The following is a 14,781-nucleotide window of genomic DNA, read 5'->3' on the forward strand; positions in this document are numbered from 1 at the left end:
TGATTTCAAGGAGTAAAAGGTTCATGAGATGAGCGATCCGAACTTCGTGAATTTCACTTCCAGGGTAAAAGCTCCACAGCTGACGAGCAGAGAAAAGACTTGATCTAACACGGACGCTAACATAAATGGAAATTCAGATCCGTTAAGCGTGACAGACTAATAACAACGCTGTGAACACGTCAAAACTCGTGCGAAACTTTCTGATGTTTTTCAGCTGGGTTTTATAACCACACAAGAAGGGAGAAATCCTGTATCCTTCAAAAAATGACAAACAATGCTGTCCTTACGTGAAGGCAAAGTTGCCCCACAAACATCACAGGAAACTTGCTTTCCTTTTATCCCACACAATTCCGCCATATTTTCTTCAAATAACGCGGGCTCTGATAACGAGGGCTGATGGGAATAATAGATCCAGTCTATTCTTGTCGTCTGCTTCCAACGCCTGATTGTTTTAACTTTCGTTCTGATCCTCAAACATGAGTACCCACTCGTCAGCTCTGCTTGAAACTGAAGCCAATACATGTGCTGAGAGGGGTAACAAATATAGCCGATTTTCAACCAAGTCAACCAGTTCTTTAAAAATGAATAAAGGCTGATAGTTTCTAAAGAAACTGTTTGGAGCTGCGTCCGTGGGGGTAACGAAATAATTTGATTATATCAACAAAGTTGAAATGGTAAATTGGCCACCATTACGATTATAAAAGCTGACGTTTCGAGCGTTAGCCCTTCGTCGGAGCGAAATGTTCTTTAAAGAGACAGAGAACGGAAGATTATCAGAGCTTTACGCGCGAAAATCGGCTGAGAAACTTTGGAATACACAAAACGCTTATGCTCGACAGAAGCCGGCCAGGACTTCAGAAAGCTTTGTTCGAGTAAAGCGTAAAAAAAAGCTGTTCAAAGGAGTTAAGAACTCCCAAAAATGTGCAATGTACAGAAAAAGTCAGCCTGCTGAAGAAAGAGGTACTGTTCCGAATTGCCAGGCGCTCAATCGACTTGGACGACAGTGTAAATCAAAGGTGCTAGACCAGAGCGAGTTTTGCAAAATTCATAAGTTTTATGACAGCACCTCTGGACTGGTTCAATGTCTGGGAATAAACAAACGATTCAAACAATGTATTAAAATCGTTCCAATAGATGAGGAATATTGTAAACATCACATGATTAGCGACCATTCTTGACTTAAACTGATTTATTTCGAGAAAAAAATATGTAAAGAGCAGTTTTGTTGAGACAGAGGACCCCTTTTACTTTTAGTTCTCCGAAGGAAAGTGGGGTATCTTTTAAAGTTCCTATTTTATGTTCTATCTTGGCTATGGGATACAACGATTTAACCAATTTGGTTCTGTCACTTCGAAAAATGTCAATGGTATGAATTTATGCAAGAGACACAAATCAGGTTCCGTTTCTTTGTTCATCCATGCATTGCGCTCGCTTTCCACTCGCGTCATGCATATTTTTGCGATTCCTGAGTATTTAAAACACGAAACTTCATTATGATAATTTGATTGTAAACAAAAAGGTCTTCAAGAAAAAATACGCTTCAGAAAACAAAACTCAAAAATCGACTCTCATATTGCTATCCTCATGGTAACTGTTTTCGATTTCGTTCGAGGGAACGAGTTTCGAAACTAAGTCTTGGCAATGATGTGAAGATGATTTCAAATCCAGATCTAATTGCCAAGACTCAGAATTTCTGACAAACGACTCAGACATTGGTCCAGCACTCGCCTTTCTCGTCGATTTTTAATGTAAGGAGGTTGTACCTATATCAAAAGAGCCACAACAACTGACTTCCAAAGGTCATAGGCTGCGTTTAGAAAACGAGGACTTTTGTTGTGACCTATTTTCTCCCATTCACACTCAAGATAACAGTATCAACTCTCCCTACTGTCTGCTATACATCTCGTACAATGTACGTGCTGAGAATTTTATATTCAATCAAACATTGTCCCTAAGCTGATATAGTTCCTTTTTCTCATCACCTGTCTAACTGAAAATATCTTCATTTTGCAAAGAGAAATTCTCCGTTGGTCACTCCTATAGTTAAGAATGAAGTGGCCAAACTTTATACCACGTAACTTATGCTAAATTAGCGATGATATCAAGATTTTCATTTTCGTGAGGTTATCAGAGGTGTTTTCACCAAATGCACCTTATTTCATTTTCAGAAGGCGTATGTAACATATAAAAAGAGATATTACAGTCATAGATATAACTTTGTCGCGGAGCAATTCTTCAGAGAGTTTCGAGAAGTACACCGCATTTGTCGTGAAGAAATCGCTCATCATAATGTCGATTGAAGACAGATCATTGGACGCTTCGAAAGAGGTAAAGAGTGTTAATATTTGTGTAAATGTCCGCTTCATCCGTACGCCGAGATTATTCATTAGCTCGGGCAAGATTTCAGAAACAAATATTTACATAGTCTTTACTTTTCTTTAGTAAAACTTACCTCTGAAATTTTTTTTTTCATTTTAAGTTTAAGAATTCAAACAAGAAAAAAGATGACAAAAATATCGATAGGTTATTCCACAAAAATAATAGCTGTAAGCTTAAATAATTCTCTCTGAACAGTTTTCAACTTCCATACAATCTAAGTCGCTAAGAAAAGTATCAGATGAGTCTGTGTTCATCTCATGCATTTCCGAGTCAAGTCAAATTCAAAGCAGGTCATTGGGATTTACCGGTGGAGTCATTCGTTTTTTAAGATTCGATGGCCTAGTGGAGTCTTCTTTTGTTATGAAACAGAATCAAATTTTAATAGGGACCTGATGCAAAACCAAAAGTTACGACCGCGCCTTGTTTACGAATCTCTGAGAGAATTCAACTGAGAATTACTAAAAACTTTATAGCTTATAGCTTTTTATGGAAAGGGAATAGTAGTGTCTTATTGATGAATTGATTGCTTTTAATGTGTAAAATAGCCTGTTCTCCGTATAAATCATGAACTCCTTAGTAAACTAAGTTTGTGTATCAACAGTCCTTCTCAGGACTACTTTCACCTCATGATAAAATGTAAACTAACTGGTAAGCAAAATAATTTCATTTCAATGAGCATTACCCATTCGTTACAGTGTCGTTTGTCCTTCGCTGTGACGTAGGGCTAACGCTCGATACGTCAGTTTTAAGAGCTCTTTTCTGTGGCTAATTTACACTAGTAACTCAATTAATAAAACCAAATGATCTTGTTATACTTCTTACCGACGCAGTACCCGACAATTTCTTTAGAAACTTACTCCGTTAATTAAATAGTGATCGCTCAGCTTTCCTTGTCACAGTGCGATATGCGACACCTCACATTTTGAATGATATGGCATTTCACTTGCCTTTTAACGAAGGGTTATGTTCCATTGTCCATAGTATATTGCCTATTGTCCATCGCCTTTTTTCCATTTCCAATATCCATTGTTGCAGGAAGGCACTGCTACAGTCATAGATGGTAGTGATCATGGATGGAACAGACCAGCACGCCCGGTTCTGCTTCATTCGATGAGTAGGGCGGGGGAGGGCTACTTGCGTATTGATAGCAATGGATCCTTGAGGGCAGATGGGGACAAAGACAATAGCGATCATGATAGTGAGTAAAGAAAAAATGGTTTTAAGAGAATTACTCGTCAAAAATAGCGTCACCATGATCCTTCGGTTTGCGAAAACATTCCCGTGGGAATTTAAAGAGCTATTTGAAAAAAAGAGTTGACAAGTAACGGTTTATTTATTTTTCAGTGTCCAAAAATTTTTTCCTTATTGATATATTGCATGTTTTTGATCAACTTATATGTTAGTGCAGAATAAAACGCTCATTGCTTTCATTAACCCTTTTGTTATTGTTAATTTCATTTTTCCTTCAATAGTATTGTTGTCATTATTATCATTATTATTATTACTACTATCATTAATATTGTTTTTATTATCGTCAGGTTTATCCGTATAATATACTATTGAAAGTGGCGTGTTCTTGGGTCCCTAACTTTTTTGAGTCCAATGCCGCACTGTGGCAGTAACTTGTGATCCGCCAACTATTGTTCGATTCATGTTTCGGTTGTCATGACGACTCTCTATGCTTATTTTGCAGCTAGATTTACAGTCCACATCATAGACAACAACGAAGGTCTTCAATTTGTTATATTGCAGCCCTACATGACAAAGGTTGTGGCCATAGATGCAAACACAAAAAATTTCATCACGAAGGTATGTGACTAAACGATCTCGCTTGGCAAGAAAAGTCCTCCTCTACGGGCCATTGATCGATAAGCTTTTAAACTTTGTAATGAAATATAATCGTTTGCCTCTCGATGTAGTCCCTTTCATTTTTGACAGCAGACCGCGAGTCTTCTTCAAGCGATTTATCAGGTGACGCCTTTCCAGTCGCCTATCAAACGACTACATTGTAAGACAAACGATTATACTTAGCCACAAATACGACGAATCACCATTTTTTCAATAGTTTCAACTTTTTAATTGAAAAAGAGAAAGATAAAACCCACGAGTCAGAATCATCATCTGTTTTGTTTGTACGTGTCAATCTTTCAAGTGCCAGGAGGAGTTTAACATTTTAAACTCTCCTCGCAATTTCAATACATTATCTAGATCTATCGCTTATGCATAGTACAACACAGATTGAGTTACGGAGTGACTGTAAATGACACGAACAAAATTATATCACTCCGGCATCCTACTCTAGATAAGAATCTAAATTCTAGATGAGAATCTAAGCCTTGGACCTTTCTTGAACATAATTTGTGAGGGATTTGGCTGCTTTGATTTTGTACTTAATGTACTCTCTCTTGTGATAGGTAATTTCTCAGGGGACTTTACAACAGTTAAACAACTGGTCCATGGTTAAAGAGAAACACCCGGACATTCTGTTCCAAAAGATACAGAGAAAGGAGAGTGCGCTGTTTCACTTGAAGCCATACTGTGGCGATACGGGAATGTTTGGATTTAAGAAGGCAGACGATCCCATTGTGACGACGACGACTGTTGATGCAGATAAATATCTCTTCAAGATGCATGAATAAAGGGCGAAACTTTCTAAAGAAACTGTGTTGCTGCGTCGGTGGGGGTAACAAGTTAATTTGGTGATATCAACTGAACTTAAGTTGAAATTGTAAATTGGCCACCGTAATGAGTTAAACAACTGACGTTTCGAGCGTTAGCCCTTCGCTCTGACGAAGGGCTAACGCTCGAAACGTCAGACTTTTAACTCGTTATGGTGGCAAATTTACAATTTCAACTTATTTGATATAACCAAATTATCTTCCAGATATACCCCGATTAATGCCCAAACACCTTATTGTAAACTATCTTGCCATGAATCAATAAGACTTATCTTTGATAAATGGCGAATAAACTGTTACAAATAACCTTACAAGTGTAGGTTGCTTAAAGAGTTTTAACATGGAAATCGCCTTGATCCTTGTAAAGCTGAAACATCATAAAAATAAAATAAATTTATCTGACTTTTCACCTGAAGAGAAAGGACAGGATGAAATGGGGGAGCCACAGGGAGGGGGGTGGGGGGCAGGTGAGTCTGTCGATATAAAAATAAACACTCTTTGATATTCCTGAGTTTCAAGCGTTTGTACGATTTTACTAGTGCGCCAAATGTGGGAATGGTAGACATCTGAGTCTAGAATTGTTTTTAACCCAGACACCGGTGACAGAGGTTGGGGTGAATTTTTGATGAGTTGCGAGAACTAAGGGTACTATCGGTGATTTTGTAACACTGATTGCTGCAACTAACCCCTCCCTCACTCCCCACTACCCCCTTCCTCTCCCAACCCCGCCTCTCGTGTAGATCTTTCATAAATCTGGGAATCGTCTGCATAGAAATGAAACTCCATTCCATGTTGACATATTATGTCACCCAATGGTGCAGTATATAACAGGTAAAGGAGCAGTCTCAAAACAGATCCCTGTGGAACACCACAAGTTACATCCGTGGAAGAGGAATTAGGCTAGGACCATTGATGCAGACATATTGCAATCGATTTTCAAGATAGGATTGAAACAATTGTAGAGCCTTTCAGTCATTCAGTCACTCAACAGGACAACATTATGTCTTCGGCTCCGTAGGAGGCAGTTGCCATAGAAAATTAAATGATAGCAGCTTAGGTGATGGTAAGAGACGCCCAATCTAATTTCGGTCAAGGTTACGTAATAGCTAATTTTCGTGACAAATTACTTGACACGCTACCATTTAGATAACAGTACACCGCTGTACTAGAAAAGCGTATCCCAATTGCATCCTCTATTCCTTTGCCTTTGAGCTCCCCTAACTGTGAACGAATTCGAGTTTCACGGTGTCTTTCATAATTCTACAATACTGAACAGAGAAAGGAATGAATTGAATTAAAGTGGGGTATCCTTTAAAGTTCCTCTTTTGTGTTCTGCCTAGGCTATGGAATATAACGCCTAATTTTGTTTACGTCACATCAAAAAAATGTCATGCCATGTGATCTCATGCAAGAGACACAAATCAGGTTCCTTCGCTCTGCCTCATCCATTCCGATCGCTTTTCCATCGCATCATGCACATTTTTGCGATTCCCCAGTATTTAAAAACGAAACTTCATTACGACAATGTCATCGTAAAAAAAAAAGCCATTAAGCAAAAGTACGCGTCAGAAAACTTAACTGGAAAACGACTCTGATACTGCTATCTTCGTGGTAACTGTTTTCGTTTTAAGTCGAGAGGGAATGAGTTTTGACACTAAGTTTTGAAAATGATATGAAGATGATTTAAAATCCAGATCTAATTGTCAAATCTCAGGATTTCTAACAAACGACTCAGTCACTGGCCCAGTACTCGCCTTTCTCATCATTTTTCAATCTAAGGAGGTTGCCCTTATATCAAACGAGCCGCAACAACTTCCAAAGGTCGCAGGCTATGTTAAGAAAATAAAAAGACGTTTGTTGTGATCTATTTTCTCCCAATCACACTCAAGATAACAGTATCAACTGTCCTTACTGTCTGTTATACATCTCGTACAACATACGTTCTGAGAATTTGTCCCTAAGCTAATATAGTTCCTTTTTCTAACCATCCGTCTAACTGAAAATATCTTCATTTTGCAAAGAGAAATTCTCTATTCGTCACTCTTATATTTAAGAATAAAGCGGCTAAATTTTATACCACGTAACTTGTGCTAAATTAGCGATGATGTCGAGATTTTCGTTTTCGTGAGGTCAGGTTATCTGAGACTAAAAAGATGTTTTCACGAAATGCACCTTATTTCACTTTCAGAAGGCGGATAAGATATGAATAGAGATGTTACAGTCATAGATATAACTTTGTCGCGCAGCAATTTTTTAGAGTTTGGAGAAGTACACCACATTTGTCGCGAAGAGGTCACTCATCACAATGTCGATTGAAGACAGATCATTGGACGCTTTGAAAGAGGTAAAGAGTGTTAATCTTTGTGTATATGTCCGCTTTATCCGTACACCGAGATTATTCATTAGTACGGCCGCGAGATTTCAGAAACAAATATTCACATGGTCTTGACTTTTCTTTAGTAAAAATCACTCCTGAAATATATTTTTTAAGACTTCAAACAAGAAAAAAAGATAAAAAAGAATCAATAGGTTATTCCAAATAAATAGCTGTAAGCTCGAATAATTCTCTCGAATCTGAATGGTTTTCAACTTTTATACAATCTAGGTCGTTAAGAAAAGTATGAAATGAGTCTGTTCATCTCATGCATTTCCGAGTCAGATCAAATTCAAAGCAGGTGGAGTTTTCTTTTGGTTATGAAACAGAATCAAATTTTAATACGGACCAATATGTAAAACCGAAAGTTACTATCGCGCCTTGTTTACGAATCTTTGAGAGCATTCAACTGAGAATTACTAAAATCTTTATAGTTTATAGCTTTTTATAGAAAATAATACGGTCTTATTGATGAATTGATTGCTCCTGATATGCAATATGGCCTGTTCTCTGTAAATCATGGACTCCATAGTAAATTAAGTTTGTGTATCGACAGTTCTTCTCAGGACTACTTTTACCTTCACGCTCAAATCTAAACTAACTGGTAACCAAAATAATTTGGTTTTATCGAGCATTACCCCTTTGTTAGAGTGTCGCATGCCCTTCGCTCTGACGTTGGGCTAACGCGAGATACGTCATCTTTAAGAGCTCTTTTCTATGACTTTGAATTTACATTACTAACTCATCGACACAGCACCCGACAGCTTCTTTAGAAACTTACCTCGTTAATTCTATAGTGATTGCTTTCCTTGTCACAGTCCGGTATGCGACAGCTCACCTGTTAAACATAGCATTCCACTTGCCTTTTATCCAAGGGTTATGTTCCATTGTCCATAATATGTTGTCTATTTTCCATCGTATTTTTTCCCATTTACGATGTCCATTGTTGCAGGAAGGCACTGCTACAGTCATAGATGGTAGTAACGATAAATGGAACAGACATGGCGACGCCCAACACCCGTTCAGGCTTTATTCGATGAATCAAGGGGGCCTTGTAGCAGGACACTACTTGTATATTGATGGAAACGGATCCTTGAGAACGGATGCGGCAAAGGAAAATGATGCTAGTGAGTAAAAGAAAAAAAGGTTTTAAGAGGATTACTCGTCAAAAATAGCGACCCCAGGATCCTTCGGTCTGCGAAAACATTCCCGTGGGAAATTACAGGGCTGTTTTAAAAAAGAGTTGACAAGTAACAGTTTATCTTTTCTTCAGTGACCTAAAAAAGTTTCCTTTATTGATACATTGCATGTTTTTAATCAACTTATTGTTAGCGGAGAATAAAACGGTATCATTGTTTTCATTACTGTTATCAGTGATATTGTTTTTATCATCGTCAGATTTATCCGTATATTACACTATTGAAAGCGACGTGTTCTTGGGTCCCTAACCTTTTTGAGTCAAAGCCGCACTGCGGCAGGAACCTGTGATCCGCCAACTATTGTTCGATTCATGTTTCAGCTGTCATGATGGCTCTCTATACTTTTTTACAGCTGGATTTACAATCCACATGATAGAATCGGACGGGCATCAAATTGTTATATTGGAGCACATAAACACTCAGAAAGTTGTGGCGATAGATACAGAAAATGACGCTGTCATTGTAAAGGTATGTGTCTAAACGATCTCACTTGGTAAGAAAAAAACCTTTGCTACGGGCCACTGATGAATAAACTTTTAAACTTTGTAATCAAATATAATCGTTTGCCTCTCGATGTAGTCCCTTCCATTTTTGACAGCAGACCGCGAGTCCTCTTCAAGCGATGTATAAGGTGTCGGTTTTCCAGTCGCCTATCAAAGGACTACATTGTTAAGACAAACGCTTATACTTCGCCACAAATACGACGAATCACCGTTTTTTTTTTTCTACAGTTTCAACTTTTTAATTGAAAAAGAGAAAGATAAAACTTACGAGTCAGAATTATCATCTGTTTTGCTTGTAAGTGTCAACCCTTCAAGTGCCAGGAAGAGATTAACATTTTAAACTCTCTTCGCAATTTCAATAGATTATCTAGATCTATCGCTTATGCATGGTACAACACAGATTGAGTGACGGAGTGCCTGTAAATGGCACGAACAAAATGATATATTCATTCTATTCTAGATGAAAATCTAAATTCTAGATGAGAATCTAAGCCTTGAACCCTTCTTGAGCATAATTGGCTGCTTTAATTATTTACTTAATGTACTCTCTCCTCTGATAGACTCTTCCTTCAGAGAAACCTTTAAAAGAGTTACATAACTTGGAGGCCATAAATCCCGAGTGGGACATTCTGTTCTACAAGATACCAATGTCAGATAGGACATCGCTGTTTCACTTGAAGTCGTACCGTGACGATAAACGAATGGTTGGATTCGACAAGACAGGCGCTCCCATGAGGACCACTAAAGTAGATTTCAAGAACTTTGCAAGTATCTTCAAGATAGACCCCAATTAATGCCTTAATTGTAAACTTTCATTCCATTAATAAATGAGGCTTATCTTAGATAAATGGCGAATACTGAAATGTTACAAATAATCTTACAAGTGTAGGTCGCCTGAAGAGTTTTAAGATGGAAACCGCTTTGATCATTGTAAAGCTGACGCATCATTAAAATAAAATGAATTTTGTCTAACTTTTCACTTAAAGAGAAAGGACAGGATGAAATGGGGGAGTCACAGGGAGGGGGGTGGGGGGCAGGTGAGTCAATTGATACAAGAATAAACACTCTTTGATATTTTTGAGTTTCAAGAGTGTTTACGATTTTACTAGTGCGCCAATTGTGGGAATGGTAGACATCTGAGGCTACAATTTTTTTTAACCCAGACACACCGGTGACAGAGACTGGGGTGACTTTTTGATGATTTGCAAGAACTAGGGGCACTAACGGTGATTTTGTAACACTGATTGATGCAACCATCCCCTCCCTCATTCCCCACTTCCTCCCCCCTTCTCCCGCCTCTCGTGTAGATCTTTTACAAGAAAGGATAATAGGACATGGAACATTACCATCTCGCAGACCAAATATATATGGAGCATAATACCCGCTACTCCCATTTTTTTTATTAAAGTTGCGTGACTCATAGCTCTAGTATTTACCAAAAATGCAACAACAACAACAAAAATGAAATAAAATAAAAAATTCAAACATTATCTCAATATTAATGTTTCATTTGGATCTCAAAGCAGACTTGGTGATGAGTTCACAACATTGCTAAACGGCTGGAAAAGCATCAGTACCTCTTGAGTTTTCAATCACCTTCGCACTTAACGGGGAAGTATTTGAAGTTTATTTTCCAACATTGAATCACAAACGTCCAATTGACCTATGCTCTCACAACAGAAAAGAAAATATCATTTAATCATAGCACACAATTTCTGCTCAAATTACAAGGACAGACCAGATCAAGAAGAGTCATGCTTGGGATAAAATTGTAGCTTATTATTATTATTTTCTTCTACTACTTCTTCTTCTTCTTGTCACTTCTTGTTCTTGTTCGTGTTCTTCTTTCATTATGGCATTCCGACAGTCCTTGTCAAAATTTTCTGCATTTGCAAAAGTTTATTCTAAATGTTACAAGATCATCTCGATAGTGATCAGCGTCTATCCTCGTTCATTGTTAGTTCAATCTCTGTTATACTTTTTTGTTTCATTTATTTAACTCATTCGGGCTTTGCTTCGTGTTGAGGGTAAATTTGCATGTAACAACGAGTAGAAATATTCTGGCGAAATTGTTTTGTGACGAAACACTGAACAATTCATAATTATAATTCCGATTTAACGGTCCTGGAGCCTTTGGCGGGTGCCCTGCAATACTGGTTGCTGGTCTGAACAGCTCTGCATGATTTCTCTCAAGCCCCAACTAAACTTGAAAACGTCTCGGTGGACGAGAACTTATATGCCTCAGGAGATGTTTGAAACCTTTACGATAATTTCTACTATAGACAAAACAAATGCAATGGTTTATAGAACAATGTGAGTGAGCAAGGAAAAATGCAACTTGCGCGAAGTATTGAAAAACGTAAGACTTAATCATGAAGTTGTTCGGTGGAAAAAACTTCAATAACTAAATAACTTATAACGTAGGGAATCCGGCATATTGTAAACGCCAGGACATCTTTAGCACTTTCCGCTCTCTTTTTACTCGTTTTTTGACTTCATTGGCTGACTGCTCGCCTGGAATCATCTGGGATTTGAGTTTTAAAGGATTGTGAGTTAGAGTAAAAAAAAAAAAAAATCAGAAACAAAGGAAGACAAAAAAGTAAAATAGGACCGCTAGAATGTAATTTTTAAGGACGACGAATCTCCGAAGGCTTTATTCCACATTTTGTATTCACATTTTGTCCCTTCCACATTCTCGACGAGTGAAAAGGCAAGTAGATATTTAATTTAATTTTAATTTTTTCTAATTTCAATTTTAATTTAATTTAATCTATTCGCCACGGGAATGGCAGGAGAAAGGAACAGAACTTTCGTCCCAATCGACACCTAACCCCTTTGTACCCACCCATCCCACCCCGGGGAGGACATCCATCACACAGTAATCTCGTGCGTGGGAAATTATCGTCTCCTACCCCCAACCCTGCAGGAGACGGGACCTCCATTTTTTCGTCCCTATCCGAGAAGACTAGAATATCTAACCATTTCTAGATATTATAGAAAGGTAGCAAATTCTTCTCAATTATTTTAAGACATCGAGTGTTGGTCCGGCCGGGGCTCAAACCCTCGACCTCCCGCACAACAGTCCAGCGCACTATCCATTGGGCTAACTGGGCGGCGGTGATATGGTAAATGAATAGCCAATGATATGATCCAAGTGGCAAAGAGGAGGATCCAGCACAGCTTTGAACTGATAAATGGAGATCGAAGCGGAAAAACGACAGTTCCAAATCGATCCACTGCTATTAGAACCAGGCTTTGAATTTACACAACGGTAGAGACATCTGCTGAGAAGGGAGCGAGCTTACAAAAAGCCTCGCCAAGACCACCTTTGGTTAAACTAGAATGGAGATGAACTTCGGCTAAATTCTTCGGAAACAGTAATATCGGATAAAGTAGATCGGACGCGGCCGTTTTTACGATTAAGATGTATATGGGATTTCTCATGGTTTTCTTTTTGTGCACAATTATCACAATTAGGGTATTTCCAACCTATGAAATAACAAACAAGAGGCAGTAAGCGATTGTTTCTCCGATTCTACGTGACGCAGGATTGACGCAAAGTAGCAGGAGCATCATGACTGGGTGTGTTCCATTGACCGATGTGCTGTCGTTTACTGGCATTTCTCTGATACTGGCATTTACTTATTTGGCGAGCAGTCCTCACAAATTTAATCTTACCAGACCTGATGTCTTGAGGGAAAACACCAACTTTTATATGTTTTTTTTTATCCGTGATCTTAATGTAATGAAGTTAATACAAATTTCAAGGAAGCACAAACAAACAAAGTATATGTCACGCGAAAGGATTCAATTTAGGAAGTTACTCATTCACTGTTCATCAATTTCTGTTAAAGATGTCTACATCTGGTTAAAACTATGAAAAAAAAAGACTTTAGATGCATGGTAGAGCCTAATGTAGGGTAGAGAGTTTTTCAAAATCTCTCTTGCCATATTCAAATTTAACACAAGCGGAAAATTTGCCCAAAAATTTTTGAAACATTCATCTCTCATGTCAAGCAAGTTTTAAATGACTGATTATTACATAACATCTGTTTAGACGGAACTATACGATGCGGAGCCCTGCCGTTTCTTTACCATGCGTTCAGTTGATAAATACATGGTGATGGTTGCTGCAGAGCGAAAGATCCTTGGCACAGAACGCAACTTAGAGCTTGGGTTGGGTTGCGAGTGACAAATTTTCAAACGTATGTTTTCTTTACTCTCTTGTGAAAGACCTTTTCTAAGGACTTTTTGAGATCTTTTCGATGGTCTCTGAAAGGGTTTAAAGGTGAGTTAGCAAGACCAAAAGCAGCATGTGCAAAGTATTGAAAACCGCAACACTTGATTAGAAAGGTGCTCAGAGGAAAAAAGTCCAATAAATTGAACGCTAGTACAATAGCAATGGGCATCTTCAGCACTTTCCGCTTCATTTTAACTAGTGATTTTTACGGTCTTCACTGACTGCTCGCCTGAAACAATCTGGGTCGCAGAAACCTGAAAATTACCTAGTTGCTCGTCATCAAATTTCAACTTAGTCGAATTCATAAGAGAATTTCTCCTTTTGATTATTGCGTGTCAAGGAAAATATTTCGCTATGAACATATATTTGCAAATTATAAAGGCTTGTCAACGGTGTTTGTCGAGTGAAGGTTGTCAGAGCCGAATTTCATTTACTTACACGTTCTTCATGACTTCCTCGACAAGTTTTTACCACGAAGTGTGCCCCATTTAATCAAACAGCTGGAATTTTGACGAGGACTTGGCAAAGAAATGCTTTTTCATTATCAATGCCAGGAAAAACCAGGGATTTTATCTATATGTTAAAAAAGGCTGTGACATAATAAAGCGAATGGAGGAGATCGAAATGGCGGCGAAAAGAACGCCAGAGACAAGGAAAACTTTTTGAGCGGCTGGTGGCCTCGAATGCTGTCAATTGTTTAAAAAAAAAATAGCACACTAAGAATAAATGTTTTTTGTTTTTTTTTTCTCATCGGACAAAATTTCACGGAAGAAAAAGACGCGGTTTGTCCGAATTCAAAGGACAGATTTCGTCCCCTCGAAGAAGCACGTTAGCTATGCTCAGCGCATTTCGACGACAAACGCTACCAAATGATCAACTTTAAAAATTAACCGCAATAAAAGTAATTGCGAGTAAAAGAACTCTGATCAACTCTGATCGTAGCTACCGTTCCCCATCACTAGCTGAGTATTTCTCGAACTTTTCTCTCTGTAATAACTCTGAGTGCAGTTATTCGAACCTCTAAAGAAAGAATTGGCTGATCAATCAATGCGGAATGGTTTAATGAGTTATTCCTTACAAGAAAACTTTGGCAGACGATTTTATAAATTGATTGTTGGTAGACGGAGATTTCCCCTTTCCCTTCCGCCTTTCTCTTCCATTGCAACCTGGATTCTAGCTGTGATAGTTTTCCTATATTTTACACTGTTTAAACTTCCTATGTACACGGTGGAGTGCAGTGAGGATTTAGCTTGGAAAAGACAAATGTTATTATAATAGTGTATTTTTCTTTTGAGAAAAATGGGAAGAAAGGCGCCAAAAGAAATTGAAAAAAGGCGGGAAATATTACTGATAAATCACCGAAATTTAGGACTACTGGAAAAAAATTGGAAATCAACACAATTAAGTA

General features: G+C 38.1%; 2 protein-coding genes across 2 annotated transcripts; both read left to right on the plus strand.

The window, feature by feature from the left end:
• Positions 1 to 2,167: 2,167 nt before the first annotated feature.
• On the plus strand, positions 2,168 to 5,459 carry LOC148719421 (uncharacterized). Its single transcript, XM_088740548.1, has 4 exons — positions 2,168 to 2,328; positions 3,415 to 3,577; positions 4,073 to 4,188; positions 4,794 to 5,459. The coding sequence occupies exons 1-4, from the start codon at positions 2,290 to 2,292 to the stop codon at positions 5,016 to 5,018; spliced, it is 543 nt and encodes a 180-aa protein (XP_088596674.1). The 5' UTR covers positions 2,168 to 2,289; the 3' UTR covers positions 5,019 to 5,459.
• Positions 5,460 to 7,226: 1,767 nt separating this feature from the next.
• On the plus strand, positions 7,227 to 10,105 carry LOC148719422 (uncharacterized). The gene is made up of 4 exons (XM_088740547.1): positions 7,227 to 7,401; positions 8,384 to 8,558; positions 8,983 to 9,098; positions 9,694 to 10,105. Exons 1-4 carry the CDS (start codon positions 7,363 to 7,365, stop codon positions 9,925 to 9,927), a joined length of 564 nt encoding a protein of 187 aa, XP_088596673.1. The 5' UTR covers positions 7,227 to 7,362; the 3' UTR covers positions 9,928 to 10,105.
• Positions 10,106 to 14,781: the final 4,676 nt, after the last annotated feature.

Source organism: Stylophora pistillata, chromosome 12 (assembly GCF_964205215.1).
Source record: "Stylophora pistillata chromosome 12, jaStyPist1.2, whole genome shotgun sequence".
In the NCBI taxonomy this organism is placed as follows: Eukaryota; Metazoa; Cnidaria; class Anthozoa; order Scleractinia; family Pocilloporidae; genus Stylophora; species Stylophora pistillata.